At 33.7% G+C, this 18,585-nt stretch overlaps 1 protein-coding gene across 1 annotated transcript; it reads right to left on the minus strand.

The window, feature by feature from the left end:
- Positions 1–1,109: 1,109 nt before the first annotated feature.
- LOC120354698 lies at positions 1,110–16,798 on the minus strand. Its single transcript, XM_039442124.1, has 4 exons — positions 16,783–16,798; positions 12,995–13,202; positions 2,670–2,877; positions 1,110–1,187 (listed from the first exon to the last, which is right to left on the minus strand). The coding sequence occupies exons 1-4, from the start codon at positions 16,796–16,798 to the stop codon at positions 1,110–1,112; spliced, it is 510 nt and encodes a 169-aa protein (XP_039298058.1).
- Positions 16,799–18,585: the final 1,787 nt, after the last annotated feature.

The raw sequence follows: 18,585 nt of genomic DNA on the forward strand, positions 1-18,585 counted from the left end.
TTATTTCCAATCACCTTTTAATTTTCAAATGTGAGAATATTGATACTGATGGGCACGCATCTTAAAAAATATTGAAACCCTACCTTATAGAAATATATACGGCCAGACATCTGTATAATGCATGCAATAAAAAATCCACTGAATATAACTTATCATACACATGATGAACATATGTGTTTGTCAAGCTCCGTTCAATCTTAGAATCTATAAAATAGAATAAATTATAGTACCCTTTAAAATCAATAAAATAATAAAACAAGAATACAAATTGTAATAAAACAAATACAAACTACTAGTTTCGGTGATCACACCATCGTCAGTTTATAAAATTAAAATTCAAATCTAAATAATAGAATCTGTAAGGATTAAGTTATTAACATTTTGTTGATAACCTTGGTCTAAACGCAGCTTCAAAAAATTATTTTCTCTTTTTGAACTTCGTCCATAGTAAATTTTATAGGAGGTGGAATTGAGTTTAAATATCTTTCTAAATCTTCATGTTTTTCATCATTACTATTGTATAAGCATACTATGTCATCTACATATCTATAACAATAAATGATATTTTTTCTCAGAGGATTATTATTATTAATAATTTTAGACTTTTTCCAAATTGTTCATATGTATGTTAGCAAGGTATCCTGATAATGGTGATCACATAGCTGAACCTTCCTTTTGCTCATAAATTTTGTCATTGAAAGTAAAATAATTCTGATCCATACATGTTTTTGTTAATGCTATTGAATCCTTATAGTTCATTACTGTTCAGATTATTTCCAATTAACTTTGCTTTAAAATGTTAATAGTATTAGGCTATAAAATCAAGCATCAAGCTATAGAAAATTGTGTGATTTGGAATAGTTATTTCCTTGATTTTTTGAACTAGTTGGTAAGAATTTGTTATATTATAATTTCCATTTATTATTATTTTTTAACTTAAAAATGACCTATGGTCGAAGCTAGTCGTAAAAATAGTTTAAAGCTTTTAATAATAAAGAATACTACAAGTTTTCATATTGTTTTTATTAATATATATATATATATATATTATATATGATAAATTTCAAATTAAAAAAAAATAATTTCAAAATTTCAAATTATAAAAATTATTAAGAGGATGGCTTCAATGAAAGATTGAGAGGAGCATCCATTTCTGCGCCTGGATCATCAACTGCGTTCAGTTCGTTCTGCAAAAAGAAATTGAAAAATGAATGGTTTTACTCCCTAAAATCCACAAAATGAATAGAAAGTATCGACTGGATTTCTGATCTCAACCTCATACCTCTATCTCATCAAGTCATTCTTGATCTCACGATTACAGTCAAAACTTCACCATGTCATCAAATCGATTACTCTCAAAGCAAACTATTGTTCCTTGAACCGGAATGTTTTGATGAGACAGTAAACTTATGCTGTAATTTAGTATCGTCCTGGACACGGTTTCATATTGAGACTACTCCTCTCCTAAATCATTTCAAATTAATTCACGTTAGCTACTATAATATTGACAAAATAAAGCAAACGTTATGCTATCTTTCCTCTATGCTACTATTCACAGTGCAATTTACAGTAAAGTGCATATTCACTGCAATGAAATTTCTTCATCAGTCTATTCAGTTATCAGGTACAGTCCTGGTTTGCCCAAAACTTTAATGCATTCGAATTCACTCTATTTAACTTGGACGAGCCCTGAATCAATAGGGCTCTATTTGAAAAACTTTGCCCTAAAGCGATGAAAAACAAAGGAATTGAAATCCTATAGAAGTTACCAAACAGAGTATATAAGTAATAAGCTTATCTCTTTTCTGTATAGGGCTACTTTTTATAGAAATAGAAAGAAAAATGAAAATCTCAGTACCCTTTTTGAATATTCAATATTCAAAAAGGGTACTGAGATTTTCATTTTACTTTCTATTTCTATGTAATGAGCTATTTCTGTCAACTTAAAAAAGCATGTTAACCTGAAGATATCAGCATAATTTGTGAAGAATGAGCCGGTTTATTTGGAGGAGAAATGAGACCAGAAAATAATGAAAGTGAAACTGAATTTTTTAACTTATAGTCGTTGTGCGCCGGTTCAATAGATTTATCGTGACTCAATCTCAGATATTTGCTATCTCTTATTTCAGACTCTGGGTCCTATGAAACAAAAATAAATGCAATTACAACAATAAAGGCATTGAATAAATTCAATATTGTGAGTTTGGTTTGTTATTTCAACAGCCTGTGGATTATGCAGTGATATTTTTTTATTAATTTAATCATTTGCCATAGCACAAGTTCCAAAAAAGTACCGCAGGCTTGGTGTGAAGAAAACAAAAACAATAGATTTAATATAATTAACAAGGAGGTATCTTCTATGAATAATTCATGTACTTTACAAGAGAATTTAGAGGAGCACAGTTAAAAATGTCAACTTGATCATAATACGAGGGCAGTTTGAAAATGTTTCGACTTAAGCATGAAGATATCAACCGTCGTGAACAAGATCTGGTGTATCGTTTTGGTCTATTTTAATTGTTACTCGCTAACATTTCAGCTTATTAGAGATATTTCAGTTTTGTTGGATGATAGAGCTTGAGCTTGATATGGAGACGTTCCACAATATTTCTGAGTGTAAATATTATCAATTTTATTTAATTATTACACTAAATGGTTTTGATAATTACCAACAAAGGTTGTTTATTTTTCCTCTCAATGACAAGGCTGGTAGAAGAGAGAGTAGGCATGACGCTGTCTGAAGGATGGTCCAGCGAAATTGACTTCTCGTTCTCTCTGTTGGTGGCTCCTGGTACTTTCGGGCCAATAGCTCTGGTCGTGTATTTGATGATTTCTATATCCGGCGGGAGACGCACTCCTCCCAAGATGATTTGCTCGCTAGAAATAAATTACAACTTGCTCACAACAGACCGTCAAATAAGTGACAAAAATGTGAATCGAATATTATCAGAAATATATTCAAGCTGTTTGTAGTAGAATTATCAAGTAGCAGTAGAAGAAAATCCAATATGAATTGAGTATAAATGAAAGGTGCCACATCATCTATTTGAGTTGTTAGTTCGATGGCTAAGCCCAAGTATAATACAATATTCTAAAAAAAACATTTCTCTACAATTATCATTTAGAGCATCAAGAAATCAAAATAAAGTTCAGCATTACAATACAATTCAAGTGAAATCTGATAAAAGTGAAAAACCACTGGTTCAAGTTTAACAAAAAGAAAAATCACTGGCATTTTTTCGTTATTCATTAAGAGTATAACCAGGCACAAATTATAACTACAAGTATCTTAAAATGGTATCTTTACTCTATGGCATAAATTGTCAATAAATAATGCACATTTTTTTGAACAAATATTTATATGGTCGTTTAAAAAGAAAATCATTGTTGCGATTGATGATACACAGTTGTTTTTATGAATGTTTTCATGCTCAAAAGTTGATATTTCGTTTTTCATGTTTGATTAAGTTTTTGTATGGTTGGGAATTTAAATTATTTATGTAATTATATTGTGTCATAGCACTTATATTTTGCATGGCTTCATCTGTTGATTGAAGAATCGATAATTATCATTTGGAATGTGCAGCCCGCATGGAGAACTAACTCTTTAAATTGCAATGATTTATTATTTTAGTTTCATTTTTTTTCTTGATTCTTTTTTGAAATTTTGTAGTTTCTTAAGATTTTGTATACTATTAATGTAATACTCTATATATTCCTTCTTTCATTTTTTTTATATCTTTTGTTTGGTCATTTTCTATTGTGATTGAATATAGGAAGAAAGGCCCCACACAGGATTACCTTTGGGGCTTCATTTAGACTATGATGATAAACATGTATTGTGCATATATTGTGTGGTGTTTGCTACACCAGTTATGTTATTTTATTTCAATTTGTTTGTACAATGTTTGTTTTTGGTCGAATAAATTATTATTATTATTATTATGAGATCAATGCATCCTTAGCTAAGCGTGTGCTCAAGGATGATACATCTGTGATCATTCAATACAATCTCTGTACAATCGGAGTTCGGTAAGATCAATAAATAAATAGGAATAGCGTGTAGGTACTTTAGAGAAATATCAAATTTCCACTTTTAATGAATTAAGCTGAATTTCCACACAGCAGTGATAGTGAACAGTGAAAATGAATAATAATTAATTATTGATTTTGTTTCCATCACAAAAAAAATATATACATTTCACAAAAACTTCTCGGTAATTAACTGACCACAAACAAGTGAGCGTGGCCAGTGTGTAATTGAGCTGTTCATTTTAATTCAACAGAATAATTCAAGTCTAGTCCACATAGTCTAGTCAATCGACCAATGGCAAGCGCACACTTGAACTTTCTGGTGACTTCCATGCACTGCAATTGGTCGGACGTTTGCCGCATCTCTAGATCTTTCTAGATGGTTCTGCCTGCCCTTCAAATGGTGTGAGTTGCAGTCGGGGAGTCAGTTGACAAACTACAGTGGTATTGCTCGTTTCTTCTCTTATCGTGACAGACTTGAGATAAAGTGATAACAGACTTTTGTAGACTATTGTAGTAGCTTATACAGTTTATTATTCTTGGTGACAATTATTCTTAAACAGTTGGTGACAGTTATTCCGGGTATGAGCGCAGTAGTTTACAAGCGGCACTGTAGCGAAAAAGTGTTCTAACCTACTATAAGCGCTTGAAATTCAAATGCCTATCCACCAAGATACTTGAATGATGCTAATCCCTCTATTTCATTCATGTCTATAACTAAATTCCTTGGAACTCTTCTTATTATTATATCAGTTAATGTAAGCTTGTGATAATTCAGTGTGATTTATTAGGTAGTTTATAGTAGTAGTATAGTGATAATTTGTAGTATTTTACGATGTTATAATATTTCACTAGGGTATTGAAAACAATATTTTCTTCACACACACTGAGTTATTACTGGACGACCAATTTCCAGAACTAATAATTACAAATAAAATACAACTTGACATCATATTACACGTCCAGGATCACGCATAACAATTCAAAACTTGAGTAACGAAGCATGCACAACGAACTGCTTGCAACGACTGCTGTCCCAGGCTAGCTCTAAGCCCGGGTATGAGCGCAGTAGTTTACTAGCGGCACTGTAGCGAAAAAGTGTACTAACCAACTATAAGCGCTCAAAATTCAAATGCCTATCCACCAAGATACTTGAATGATGCTACTCTCTCTATTTCATTCATGTCTATAACTAAATTTCGTCGCAGATCAGGAGGTCGTCTCAAAGGTGGTGCTCCAAACTTGCCAAGCTGTAGGTGTGCACATAGGTGCAGAAGAGATTGACTGCTGTCATCGTCTTAAAAAGCGACCTGATTCACGAAATCCGCCACCAATCATAGTGAAGTTTGTTGGACGCACAATCGCTCACGAGATTATGCAGCAGAAGTGCAGTGTAAACAAGCTGTCGACCAGGCACATGGCGATGCAAGGTCAGACCCACCCAGTTTTTATAAACTTTTCTTTAACGGCTCCACGAAAAATACTTCTCTCCAAAGCTAGAAAACTTCAAAAGGAATTTGGCTTAAAATATGTTTGGGTGGACAAGACTGGTACAATAAAGATAATAATTGTTGAGAACGGTAGAATCTATACCGTGCGATGTGAGAAGGACTTGAAAGCTGTACCAACTACAGTCAATTGTTAAAGATTTAATTTATTTTCCCTATATTGTAGGTCTCATATAATATATATTGTTTTTCAGAAATGAATTGTGTCAAATCTAGAGTGTATTATTATTCGATTTCACGTCAATTAATCAATAATCAATCAGAATTTTACAACTGTTAATCCATTATTATCATTGTTCTCTCGGCTATCAACTTAACTACATAGAGTTATAATCAACTCAACCGAATGAATGTTTTCTATGAGACTTGCTTTTGTGATTTAAAATAACTGCTTCTCCTATCTGGAGACCTGGAAATTGATAAACAATTTATAATTAAATGAATGTTCAATCTTGAAGAAATTGGTAAGAAACCTTTCAATAGAACAGCAAATAATAACGAAATACATTTACTAGGGATTGTTTTAATTGTTCCTGGTAATGGATTATACGGCTATATTATATTAATACAAAAATATTGGAATTTGTTTACTATTTTTAACAATGCGTGGTATAGTCTTATCAATTCACTAACTGCTCTAACTATATGTTTTTCTTTCTGCAACTTATTCTACGGTATATCAACAGAGTTATTGAATATTTTTATCTCATTCTCATTTACAGTATTGCTAGGTTTTCCGATAACATTTCTTATCTTGCTTCTAATCTTATTTCAGATTGCAGTCACTCTGTTTTCTTTTACACTGGGTGTTTTCATTATTATAGAATCTTTCTGAGTAGTTGTGGTGGTACTAAGGTGGTTATCCATACTGAAGACCAAATATCTAGTATTCTACTCTTTAAAGGTTCTGCTATTTAAAATTTATTTTTTCCTTTAATTATTATAATTCTTGAAATGTAAAGTGGGGAGGATAGTGGTGATGACCCAAGTTATTTGCTGATTAAGGATGAGAATCTGATTTAGGTAATATGAACGTAAGAGAGTAATTTTTCTTTTTTAATAATAATTCTTCTTTAATAATTTACAATATGGAAAACAGTTTGCTGAGATAACTTTAATAACGAAGGAGAGTAATTTTTTTCTTGTCTTTAATATTTTACAATATTGAAAACAGTTTGTTACCGGTAGGCTGAGATGATCGACTTATATTTTATTTTGTTCATCTTTTTTTCACTTCTTGTCATTTATTTGTATTTATAATATTATTTCATTTTTTCTCTTTTTCATATATGCCATTAATTTCTTCTTTGTCTGTGTACTATCAAAATGTTAGAGGATTACGTACAAAAACCTCGAATCTGTATGAATCTCTTCTAAGTGCAAATTACAATTTGATAGTTTTGATAGTATTGACTGAGACGTGGTTGCACGACGGCATAATCAGTTGTGAAATTTTTGATGACCGCTACTCTGTCTATCGGAGTGATAGAGGAGGGGGTGATGGCAGTCGCAGGGGGAGTGGAGTACTTATCGCAGTGAGAAGATCATTGCAATCGGAGCTCTGTAGTGAGCTATCTGTTAATGATTATTATTGTTATGACTCCGTAGGGGTTAAACTTGAATCAAATTCAACTGATTATCATATAAATGCTGTTTATATGCCACCTCCCACTCCTTCAAATGTTTTTCTTGGTTACTGTGAATACAATTGAATCCTTGAATAGCTTACTCAATGGAAATTTAATGATTATTGGTGATTTCATTTTACCCGAAATTAGCTCTGATACTTATGATCTCTCTTCTGACTCATGCAAAGCAAACTTTCTTTGTCGTTAAATGTCATTCTATGATCTAATTTCTTATAATTCAGTGCAAAATGAGCTCGGTAGAACACTGGATATTGTTTTGAGCCACTTGCCAGATGAGATGATCCACTCCTCCCTTAAGACTGTTATCACCCTGCATTATGTGTGGAAGCCTCATATGCGGTGAGAGCCCGGTCAGAGCTCCACTCAAATCGTTCACCGAATATTCGTATGACTATTCCAAGGGGGACTATCTCGGCCTCTATTGCGGACTCCGCGATTCCAGTTGGGACTCTGTTTTTCGTTGCGGTGATGTTGACTCTGCTGTAGATAATTTCTATGAAGTACTTGACAAAAATTTTGATGAATTTATTCCAAGGAGGAGGTTGAATATATCAAATAATAAGTATCCTCCTTGGTTTACATCTGATATCATATCAGATTTGAAAATAGAAAATAAGTGCTCAAGAAAGAGAAAAACTTCGCCTTATCATGATAATAAATTTAAAACTTTACGCACATCCCTGAAAAACAGAATTACACTATCTTATGAGGCGTATTTGATTAGAGTTCAAAATGGAATATGACATAATGTAAAAGATTTCTGGAAATATGTCAATTCAAAAAGAAAAACTTCTTTTGTGGAGTCAACCATGACACTGGACGGAGAGTCTTACTCTGGGGCTGATATAGTTAATGGTTTCTCTAAATACTTTCAATCTGTGTATGAGGCTGATACACCTGATGTGCCAATGGGGACTCCGGAGGTGTCTGGGTGCTCATTGTTGGATGGGGGACTTGGGATGGTTTCTTCCAATGATATTCTGTCTGCTATCAATGGGCTGAGGTCGGGCTGCTCCGAGGGTCCTGATGCGATTCCAACCTTTATTGCCAAGGGCTGTGCTGCAGTCCTTTTAGAGCCATTAAAATTATTTTTCAACTCTGCTATAAGGTCGGGTAGATTTCCTTCAAAATGGAAGATTGCAAGAGTTACTCCTGTTTTCAAGTCTGGGAATAGGAATGATATTAAAAACTACAGACCAATATCCATTTTGAATTGTTTTTCGAAAGTTTTTGAGAAGCTCCTGCATTTGATTATTTATAAGCAGTGTCAGAGGATTATTGCACCTGAGCAACATGGATTTCTGCCTGGTCGCTCAACTGTGTCCAATCTTATAGTTTTTAGTAGTGAGGCTTCACAAATTTTGGATCATGGAGGTCGTACAGATGTTATCTTTACAGATCTATCAAAAGCGTTTGACACCATAAATCATAGACTTCTGATACGAAAACTCAAAGTGTTAGGATTTTGTGTAACAATTGTTAATCTTCTACAGAGTTATCTGGAGGCAAGAATACAGTATGTAAAGATTCACAATTTCAAATCAGAATGCTTTGAGTGTACATCAGGGGTTCCTCAGGGCTCTAACCTTGGTCCACTTCTATTTCTTTTGTTTATTAATGATCTACCATCTACCATCAGATAATCTTCATGCCTTCTGTATGCAGATGATGTAAAATTATATAAAGAAATCAATTATCAAAGAGATTGCTATGATTTGCAGAGGGATATTGATAGTCTGTCCAGATGGTGTGATGATAATGGACTAAAAATGAATGTGAATAAATGTAAATTCATGAGTTTCACTCGGCAGTCCTCCACTCATGCAGGTGTATACTATATTAATGGTATTCCATTGGAAAAGGTGGAGTCGTTCAAGGACCAGTAGTATTCAGCCCAGACCTTTCTTTCGATTCACATATTGATTATATAGTTAACAGAGCCAATCAACAGATGGGTTTCATTTTGAGGACATGCTCGCCCTTCACTGATGTAGTACCTCTCCTACTCTTATACAAATCAATTGTGAGGAGTCTATTAGAGTATGCATGCAAAGTATGGAATCCTTATCATAATGAACAGATTCACCTTCTAGAACACTTGCAAAACAAATTTTTGAGATGTATGTATTATAAAAAGCACAGGGTTTTCTGTCCCTTTGATTACCCAACCAACTCCCTCAGAAGTATGTTCAATATTAAATCACTGAAAGTAAGACGTGATGTTAAATTACTTGTTTTTCTGTACAATCTGTTAAATAATAAAATTGATTCTTCCTACCTGCTTTCTAAAATTAACATATATATATAAATACCATTGCTCGACGTTCTGGATTTTCATTTTATATTTCTCGCTCCAGAATGGTAAGCCATTATAACTTTCCTTTAAGTAGAGCTCAAAGAGTTTTCAATACTTATTCAGAGCACTTGGACATCTTCTGGTTCTCTCCTTCCAAAATCCGAAGGATTTCATATGATTTAGTCTTGTAGTATGTGGTCCATCATTTCGTGAATTGCGCTTGCATTTATTTTATTTAATTATCCTCATAAAGGCTAGTGGTAGTACATTACACAGACACTTTTTTCCTCTTGTCTATATACTAGTAATGATTATAGTTTACTGAGGTATGTGTGCATTTTTTCTTATTGAATTCAGTTAATGTATTCTTATTATTCTATATACGACTGTGTATTTCTTCGATTTTTTGTCTTATTTCATTCTCATAATTTTAAAATTAGCTATTTTTATAATTTATTATTTTCTCATATTTTCTATCTTCTTTTTATTGAAAATTGTATTATGTTGGAAATTATTGTATAGTGTGCAGGAGGCAGAATGGGTTTTTTACCTGGTGTCTCCATGAATAAATAAATAAATTCCTTGGAACTCTTCTTCAAGCTTCATGAAAGTATTTAGTTTTTGCAGTGTTAATCTTCAAGCCTATCTTTTTTGCAGTGTTAATCTTTAAGCCTATCTTTTCTGCCTCTTGTTCTACTTTCCTGAAGGTTTCCTTCAGTACTGTGGTGTCTCTAGCTAATATTGCTACATCATCAGCATAGGCGCATATTTGAGTTGCTTTGTGGAACAGGGTCTACATTCTTCAATACACTGTGCACATCAATATTGAAAAGTCACCGACTTGCTATCTCCTTGTTTTACTCCGCTATTGAATTGAAATGCCTCAGTAACTTTTTTTATCACCTTCCTCTTGTGCCATTCAAAGTGATCCAAATCATTCTGATCAACTTTGCCGGTATGACATGTTGGGTCAAAACATTGGACAGAGGTCTTCTTTTGACACTGTCAAATGCTCGTCTGAATTCAATGAACACAATAAGAACATCTATCTTGTGTACATAAAACGTCTATAGAATCTGTCTCATGACAAAAATCTGATCAGATGTCCCTCTGTTTTCCCGGAATCCACATTGATATTCTCCAAATTGGATGATATTCTCCTTAATGATTCTCTCTGAATATTCAATCAATCTCTTGTTCAATACATTGGATAACACTTTGTAAACAATGCACGACATTGTGATGCCTCGGTAATTTTCACAATCCAGTTTATTCCTGCTCTTGAATAGTGGGCATAAGATTCCATTTTCCAAGAGCATTTCTTCTTTAATAAACACCTGTTTATTCGAAAGAGGCTGGCTCAAACAGCACTGGTTTGTGGACTTTATCAATTACATCGAGAACTTTTTGGGGTTGTCTGGCATCGGGTAGCAAGTTGAAGGCTAAGTGCACAATAACATAGGCCCACCTTCATGTCCAAATCCTCCTTGCTTCTAGGATCCCGGGTCCAGATCATGATACGAGACTAGATGACACTTGTAATAAATCACAATAAATCAATAGATCACTTTGCAAAAAGTCGACATCACAAGAAGTGAGCTGTTCGATTGGCTGGCAGTCGGCAACTGGCGCAATTATGCTATGCGTGTCACCCTTCAATTGCCCCCTCCACCACACAACGCCAGACAACAAAGGGGAACATTGATATAACGTCCGAACAACACCTTTTCTATCAAACCTTTAATTCTTCGTGATAGGTCTCTTCCACCACTCATCAACATCTCTGCCACGATTGAGTCCTCCCCAGGGGCCTTGTAATTTTTCAGTTTATTTATGGCCCACTCTATTTCTTCCAGTGATGGAATCAACATTTCTTCATTTTCCTCGCTCAAAGCAACCTCATTTTCGTCGTCGTTCTCACTGGAAATAAAAATTTCTTCGAAATGCTCCACTCATCGATCCATTATTCCTTTCTCTTCACTTATTACAGTGCCATATTTTTCCTTACAAGCATCTATCCTTGGCATATAATATCTTCTCATTCTTTCAACAGCCCTGTAAAACTTTTTCACTAAACTTTCTTTATGCCACTCATCCAGTTCCTTTAATTTTTCTCACCAGGCCTGTCTCTTCTTTGTCCTGCACATTTCACTTGCTCGTTTCCTTTTCACACAATAATTGTTATATATTATGCTATTCTTGTTTTCCTCTGAATCCATTGCTGATGAGCCATGTTCTTGTCTCTGTCAAATGACATTCGTCATCGAACCATTCTCTATTTCTTGTGAATGTCTTTTCTCCTACAACTTCTTCAACTGCTTCTCTGACCACTCCCTCTATTGCTTTCCATTCTTCTCCCAAGCGTTCCTCAAATCTTGTTAGAGCAAGTTTCTCACTCAATGATCTTTGATAAAGAAGTCTGGTTTCTGTATCCTTCAATTTCTTCACAGCCCATCTTTTAAACCTTGAACTTCTTTGTAGATTGATTCTTGCAATCCTCTGTCGGACCATGGCTTTCACGAAGTAGTGATCAGAATCACAGGTGTACCCCCTCAAACTTCTCACATTTATATTTGACGACATACATCTACCATTGACAAGAACATGATCATTTGATTCACCACATCCTGTCCAGGACTTTTCCATGCTCCCAAGTGGATTCATTTATCCTGAAACTGGGTACTACGTATGACTAATCCATTCCTTCTAGCAAACTCGCTAAGCAGCCACCAATTGTTGCTAGTTTCATGATGCAAGGTGAACTTTCCTGGAATGTCATTTTGTCAAACTTCTTTTCCAATTCGTGCATTAAAATCACCATCAGCATGTCATAATTCTGAACCCCACTGCAGACTCTGTCCAAACAGACTCTTCATAAAACTTTTCTTTCACTTCATCCCCTTTGTCTACTGTTGGAGCATATACTGAGACAAGTGACATATTTCGTAGCTTACCTTACACTTGTAGCTTACAGATTCTTCCGTTTACTGGTTCAAATCCTAGAATGTAATCACACATTTTCTTTTTTACCATGAAACCAGTTCCTCCGTGTCCTGTTCTATTTTCTGAGCCACTGTAAAAAAGAGTGCATTTCTTCTTCTCTATTCTACTCTGCCCTTGCCATCTGATTTCTTGTAGGGCCATCACTTCTATATTGATCCTGAGCATTTCCTCTGCAATTTCTAACATCTTTCCAGGCTGTAACATCGTTCGTACATTCATGTTCCAATTCCAAAATCTTTATTTCTTTGGCATAGTTCAGTTCCACAATTCCTTAAATTCCTGTCCAGCTATAACTAGTATTCTTTTATTTTTTCTGTTTTTCAAGACTTGATACTCGATGTGTTTATGATTCCATCAAGTGTCGGTGTACAATTTTCAATATGTAGCCTAGATTTACACTTGATGGAATCATAACTACATTCCTGGCCAAGAGTTCAAATGGGATGAAAGCTTTGAAATGCATTCAGTAGCCTATACATATTAAAGGAGACAAAAATGTGATTTACCTATTTACTGAAGGAGGAGCAGTCAAGGTGCTGACTTGCATGGCCTTACGCTCTAACTCTTCTTTTCCTCGTTGCCTGACTTCACGTTTGCATTCCTGCTTGCGCTCTCGTTTTCTCCCTCGTTCACGGTGACCAACTGAAGTGCCCAACGGTGGTGGGAATATGGAAGATTGGTTCTTTGTATATTTCTTTTTTATCTTCTTCGATGCTGCAACATTCCAGAATGGAATTGGTTTAGATTGAGTTGATAAAAAATAAGAAATAAAATAAGATGGAATATAAGTTTACAAATTTGTTATTATAGAGTAAGAAGATTTCTCCTCGCATCCAACCTGGGAGTTACGTCGATTAAAAGCCATACTAGTACAATGATTTACTTTCATTCTCTACACCATACATTTTGTTGGTATAAGCTTTCTTTATAGTATTTTTAGTGTTCATATTAAATCTATGATGAGGCCTACATGATGTGGCGAATCATCTGCTATTTTCCTCACGTGTGAAACATGTGTTTAGCAACTTGTATTAGTTTGTTCATTAGTCATTATCATTATTTTCCGTTCAATATTTGTAACACAGCATTGAAGTTTACTTATTCATTAAATCGTATTCAAAATATTTTTTATCATAGGAAATTATCAATTAAATTTTCTATATTGGTGACCCCGACGTGGTATGAACACGCAACCTTCTGATGTGGCAAATCATAATTATGCTATTTTCCACACGTGTGGAACATGGCAGATTATTCGCCACAGTTATAATGGTAATTCACATTTGTTTTACTATCCTTGTGTATCATTTGACAAAGCAGACAGTGCAATCCCTCTCTAGCTCTACATCGTAGCCACATCATTTTTTAACAATGAAGAAATATTATCAATAAAAAAAAAATATTTAATCTCAATATTATCAAAAATCATTATTCAATCATTGAAAAATATTCTATCTTGAGAAATAAAATAAACTGATTATTTTAAAGAAGAATGAACAGTTAATATGACATAAGAATTACTGGTATCAGTTATCCTTATTAATCTTTATTCCTCTATTGAAGGCAGTGGCAAAGAAGAGAAAAGGCAACTGTTCCCCTATCTTTCTTTACTATCATTATAACGTGGACCTCACTATAATTCAATTCTATAGTTATAGTCTATTGCAATGTTTTTATTGTGTTGTGAAAGTAAATGTAATGGAATAAATATAATTTGTTAGTTCAAAGATCTTAATTTAGTTATCTAATATTTTTAGTTGAAACCTTGCTTCTTTTATTACAATTATTTTCGACAACCAAAATAATGATGGCGAAAATTTGATGGCGGTCAGACAAACTTATGTTCACCTGACCAAAAACTACACAACATCTCAAAGAATTTGGAAATATATAGTGTATATCTAGGCATTTGCGACTCATGAGCTATATATTTGTTGGGTATCTGCCATACGCAGAGTGAATGAATCAAAAACCAAAGTTAATAGCCTTTCAATTTCTTTGTACTCTTCTGAATTGACTTTTAAATGTCATGTTGAAATATTAAATTACAGTAGGGTGATAATGAGAATACAATCCCGAAGCTGCCTCAAAGCTGCCCCAAAAGCTGCCCCAAAGCTGCCCCCAAAAAGGCGGATCTAGAACCATAAGCCAAAAAATCAAACCAAACCTAACCTAACCGAGGTCCAGATTCTAACCTAATCTAACCTAACCTAACCTCAAATGAAGATCCTCACTTTTATTATTCCCTTTTTTATGGAAAAAGTAGATCCAGCTTTTTTCAATTTCTTGTATAACTAATAAGGCACCGTTAATTTCACAAAAAAATACAAGGATAACTTTTTTCAGTAAATCTAATAACAAATCCATTGACACCTCATTTGTTAAGATTGAACAGGAAATAAGGATCAGTCCCATTCTTATGGAAAAAGTAGATCCAGCTTTTTTTATTTCTTGAATAACTAAGAAACCATTAATTTTATTAAAAAATTACAAGAATAACTTTTTTAGTAAATTCAATAACAAATCCATTTGTCAAAGGACCAGTCCCACTCTTATGGAAAAAGTAGATTCAGCTTTTTTATTTCTTGAATAACTAAGAAACCATTAATTTTATCAAGAAACTACAAGAATAAATTTTTTCAGTAAATTCAATAGCAAATCCATTTGTCAAGATTGAATAAGGATCAGTCACCCTCTCTAACCTAACTCAACTTTTTTCTGAAACTGAGCAGCAAGCTCTCTCCTCAGTACTCGGAAAATATTTTTTTCCAATGATGTTTTCGTGTCAAGACCTAGCACAGCTTTCAGCAGCCTTCAACCTCAGCACTCCACACCCCCCCCCCCCACCACCCACATCTGTGACCCTCTGTCTATAACCAGCTAAGTTTGAACTACTTGAGAACTTACCTCCCCTAAGGTTGTATTGAGAAGAAAAAAATATAATAAAAATTCATAAGGAAGAAGTCAAGTCAGGAATATGACTTGTTGATCAGAGTGTAGATCTTGATGAGAGTATTACTAAATATGAGTATATCACTCACACACCATATATTCAACAGACATTCAATCACAATGATCAAATTCTTATTAGTTTAAAACAAGAAGATATTTATACACTTGCAAGTAGAAGTTTTCTCATAATTGAAGGTGAAATCAAAATGAAAGATAAGAATGATGTGGAAACCAAAGACTATTCACTTATCAATAATGGAGTTGCATATCGTACCTATTTGATGAAATCAGATATGAATGGGGAGGGGTTGAGGTTGATCATATGCATAATTTGGGATTGACAACAATCATGGAAAACTATATATGTCAAAAAAAACTCAATGAAAAGTAATGGAGAATGCAGGATGGAAGTTGACTGGATGGGAAAGTTTAGATAAATTCTGCTTTTGCAATCCTTTGGATATGTGGTTAGGTGTAATGGAAGACTATAGAAAAGTTCTATAATTAAATGTTCGTCAGGAAATTGTTCTATTGAGATCATCATCAGACTCGGATTGTATTGAATCAGAGACAGCAAAATCAGTGAAAATTAATATTACAAAACTACAATGGAAAGTATCCTATATACATGCTTCTGAGACTGTTTGTCTTGATCTGCTGAGTTTAACACATAGTGATATACCAATGAGCATTCCATTCAGATCATGGAAATTGCATGAATTTCCACAATTACCTGAAACTAACAATCTTCGATGGACAGCTAAGACAGCTTCAAACATATTGAAACCTAGATTTATTACTCTTGGATTTCAAAAGAATGGGAAAAATGTTATAACTGCAAACAGTTCACATTTTGATTTCTGTAATCAGAACAATGTTAATCTCTATTTGAATGCTCAATCGTTTCTCTATGAAAATATTGCTGGTAATAAACATTTATTGTGTCACATGTTCTCTGAATTCCAAAATGAATACTATCCTTATAACAGCAGTACATCAATTGAGTATAAAACATTTGATGAACATGCACCATTGGTTGTTATAGACTTTAGTAAGCAAAATGAGCTATTGAAATCTGGAGCGATAGACATAAATATTGGGAACAACAAATAATTTCTCAGCAAAAACCAGTGCCTACTGTTTAATCCTCTATGATAATGAGTTTGAAAATACACCACTAAGTGAAACTGTAAAAAAATTATTATATATTTGAAAAATCTTCTATAAAATAAGAAAAAAAATTTGGTTAAAACTAGACAATATTCAAATCGGAAGTATTAATTGGATCCATCACCCAACCACTTCCACACTACAAATTTATCAATATTATTCTATATTTTACCTTCAGCATCATCCATTGATATTACTTAACTCCATTATATTATCATTAATTTGTAAAATTGTTTTTGCTCTCCCATAGAATGTAGGTGAATGATCTCCAACCATTTTTTTTCAAATTTAATTTTGAAGCAATATACCATTTTATATTATTATTATTCGATTTCTCTGCTTCTTTCAAAGCACAATTGGTTGTAAATATTCAAATACTGACTGTGGTGATATAGTGTCAAATGTGCGTCATCTATATGAGCAAACTTTCATTGAAGGCTTGGATTTTTTCAAATGGATTCATTTTATTAAAGTAGAATAATATTCTCGGTCTGGGTAACCAAACCTACATTTTTTTCTGGGTGTACTCACCTACACTTACAATTTCTTTCTGGTTGTACTCACCTAAACCTACATTTTTCTACCTATATTTATCATATTTTTTTCATACCATTCTTCGAATGAGATTCCAGAAAAAGTGAGAATTGTTGGATTAAGTTTGGATCAGTCATATACTTCCACTCTTTTTCATTATTGAGATTAATGTTTGGAATGAAAGTTGCAGCTTATGGTATGCATTGTAAAAAATGGAAAAAATTCTGAATCAAATTTTTGATATCAACATTTAATATCACTATTATTTTCTTTATCATACAGATATCAACCAAATTTATCAACAATCATGATCTATTTACATAAAAAATGTTTAATACAAACTGAGGGAAGGTAAGTTCTCAAGTGGTTCAAACTTAGCTGATTATAGACAGAGGGTCCCTGTTTGGGGGGGGGGGAGTTCTGAGGTTGAAGGCTGCTGAAAGCTGTCTTGACAAATGGATTTGCTATTGAATTTACTGAAAAAAGTTATTCTTGTATTTTTTTATAAAATTAACGGTTTCTTAGTTATTGAAGAAATAAGAAAAGCTGGATCTACTTTTTCCATAAGAATGGGACTGATCCTTATTTCTGTTCAATCTTAACAAATGAGGTGTCAATGGATTTGTTATTAGATTTACTGAAAAAAGTTATCCTTGTATTTTTTTGTAAAATTAATGGTTTATTAGTTATTCAAGCAAATGGAAAAAGCTGGATCTACTTTTTTCATTAAAAAGGGAATAAAAGTAAGGATCTTCATTTGAGGTTGGGTTAGGTTAGAATCTGAACTTCAGTTAGGTTCTAGATCCGCCTTTTTAGGGGCAGCTTTGGGGCAGCTTTTGGGGCAGCTTTGAGGCAGCTTTGGGGTATTATTCTCATTTCCTCATATTCATTTTGAAGCTTTGTGTTCAGGAGTTAGTGCGTCATGCAAATCTACGGATAATAGAGAACAATCATCTCCACCGAGCCAGGTTATCAGATGACAAAACAGATGACAACACTGTAGCGGAGGAAACTGAGTGGGTTAGAGCTCGCAATAAGCGATCATGGAAGAAGAGGAAGCTATTGAATTACCCTTCAATTGTTACTTCACATCATGACATTCAAAAGCAGTCAGATGTTGCTCAAGATGGATCATCGGCTGCAGAAACGTTGTCAGATAAAAACAAAAAGATTCCACTCTTCCACCAGTGATAATAGAAAACGTCAAATCTTTACAATCAATGTATGAGGAGATAACAAAATTGACTGGAAAATCATTGAAAAAAGTTTCAGACAGAAAAAGATTTTAGAGAAGCAACAGAATGGTTGAATGAAGCAAATACTCATGGTACTCGTATCAGAACAAACAACAAGACCAATAAGATTGATGGCCAAGAAACACTTGCCAACCAGAAAGTATAGTTGCTGACCTCAAAAATACAGGATTCAATATACTGAATGC

The sequence above is a fragment of the Nilaparvata lugens genome, chromosome X (assembly GCF_014356525.2).
Source record: "Nilaparvata lugens isolate BPH chromosome X, ASM1435652v1, whole genome shotgun sequence".
Taxonomy (NCBI): domain Eukaryota; kingdom Metazoa; phylum Arthropoda; class Insecta; order Hemiptera; family Delphacidae; genus Nilaparvata; species Nilaparvata lugens.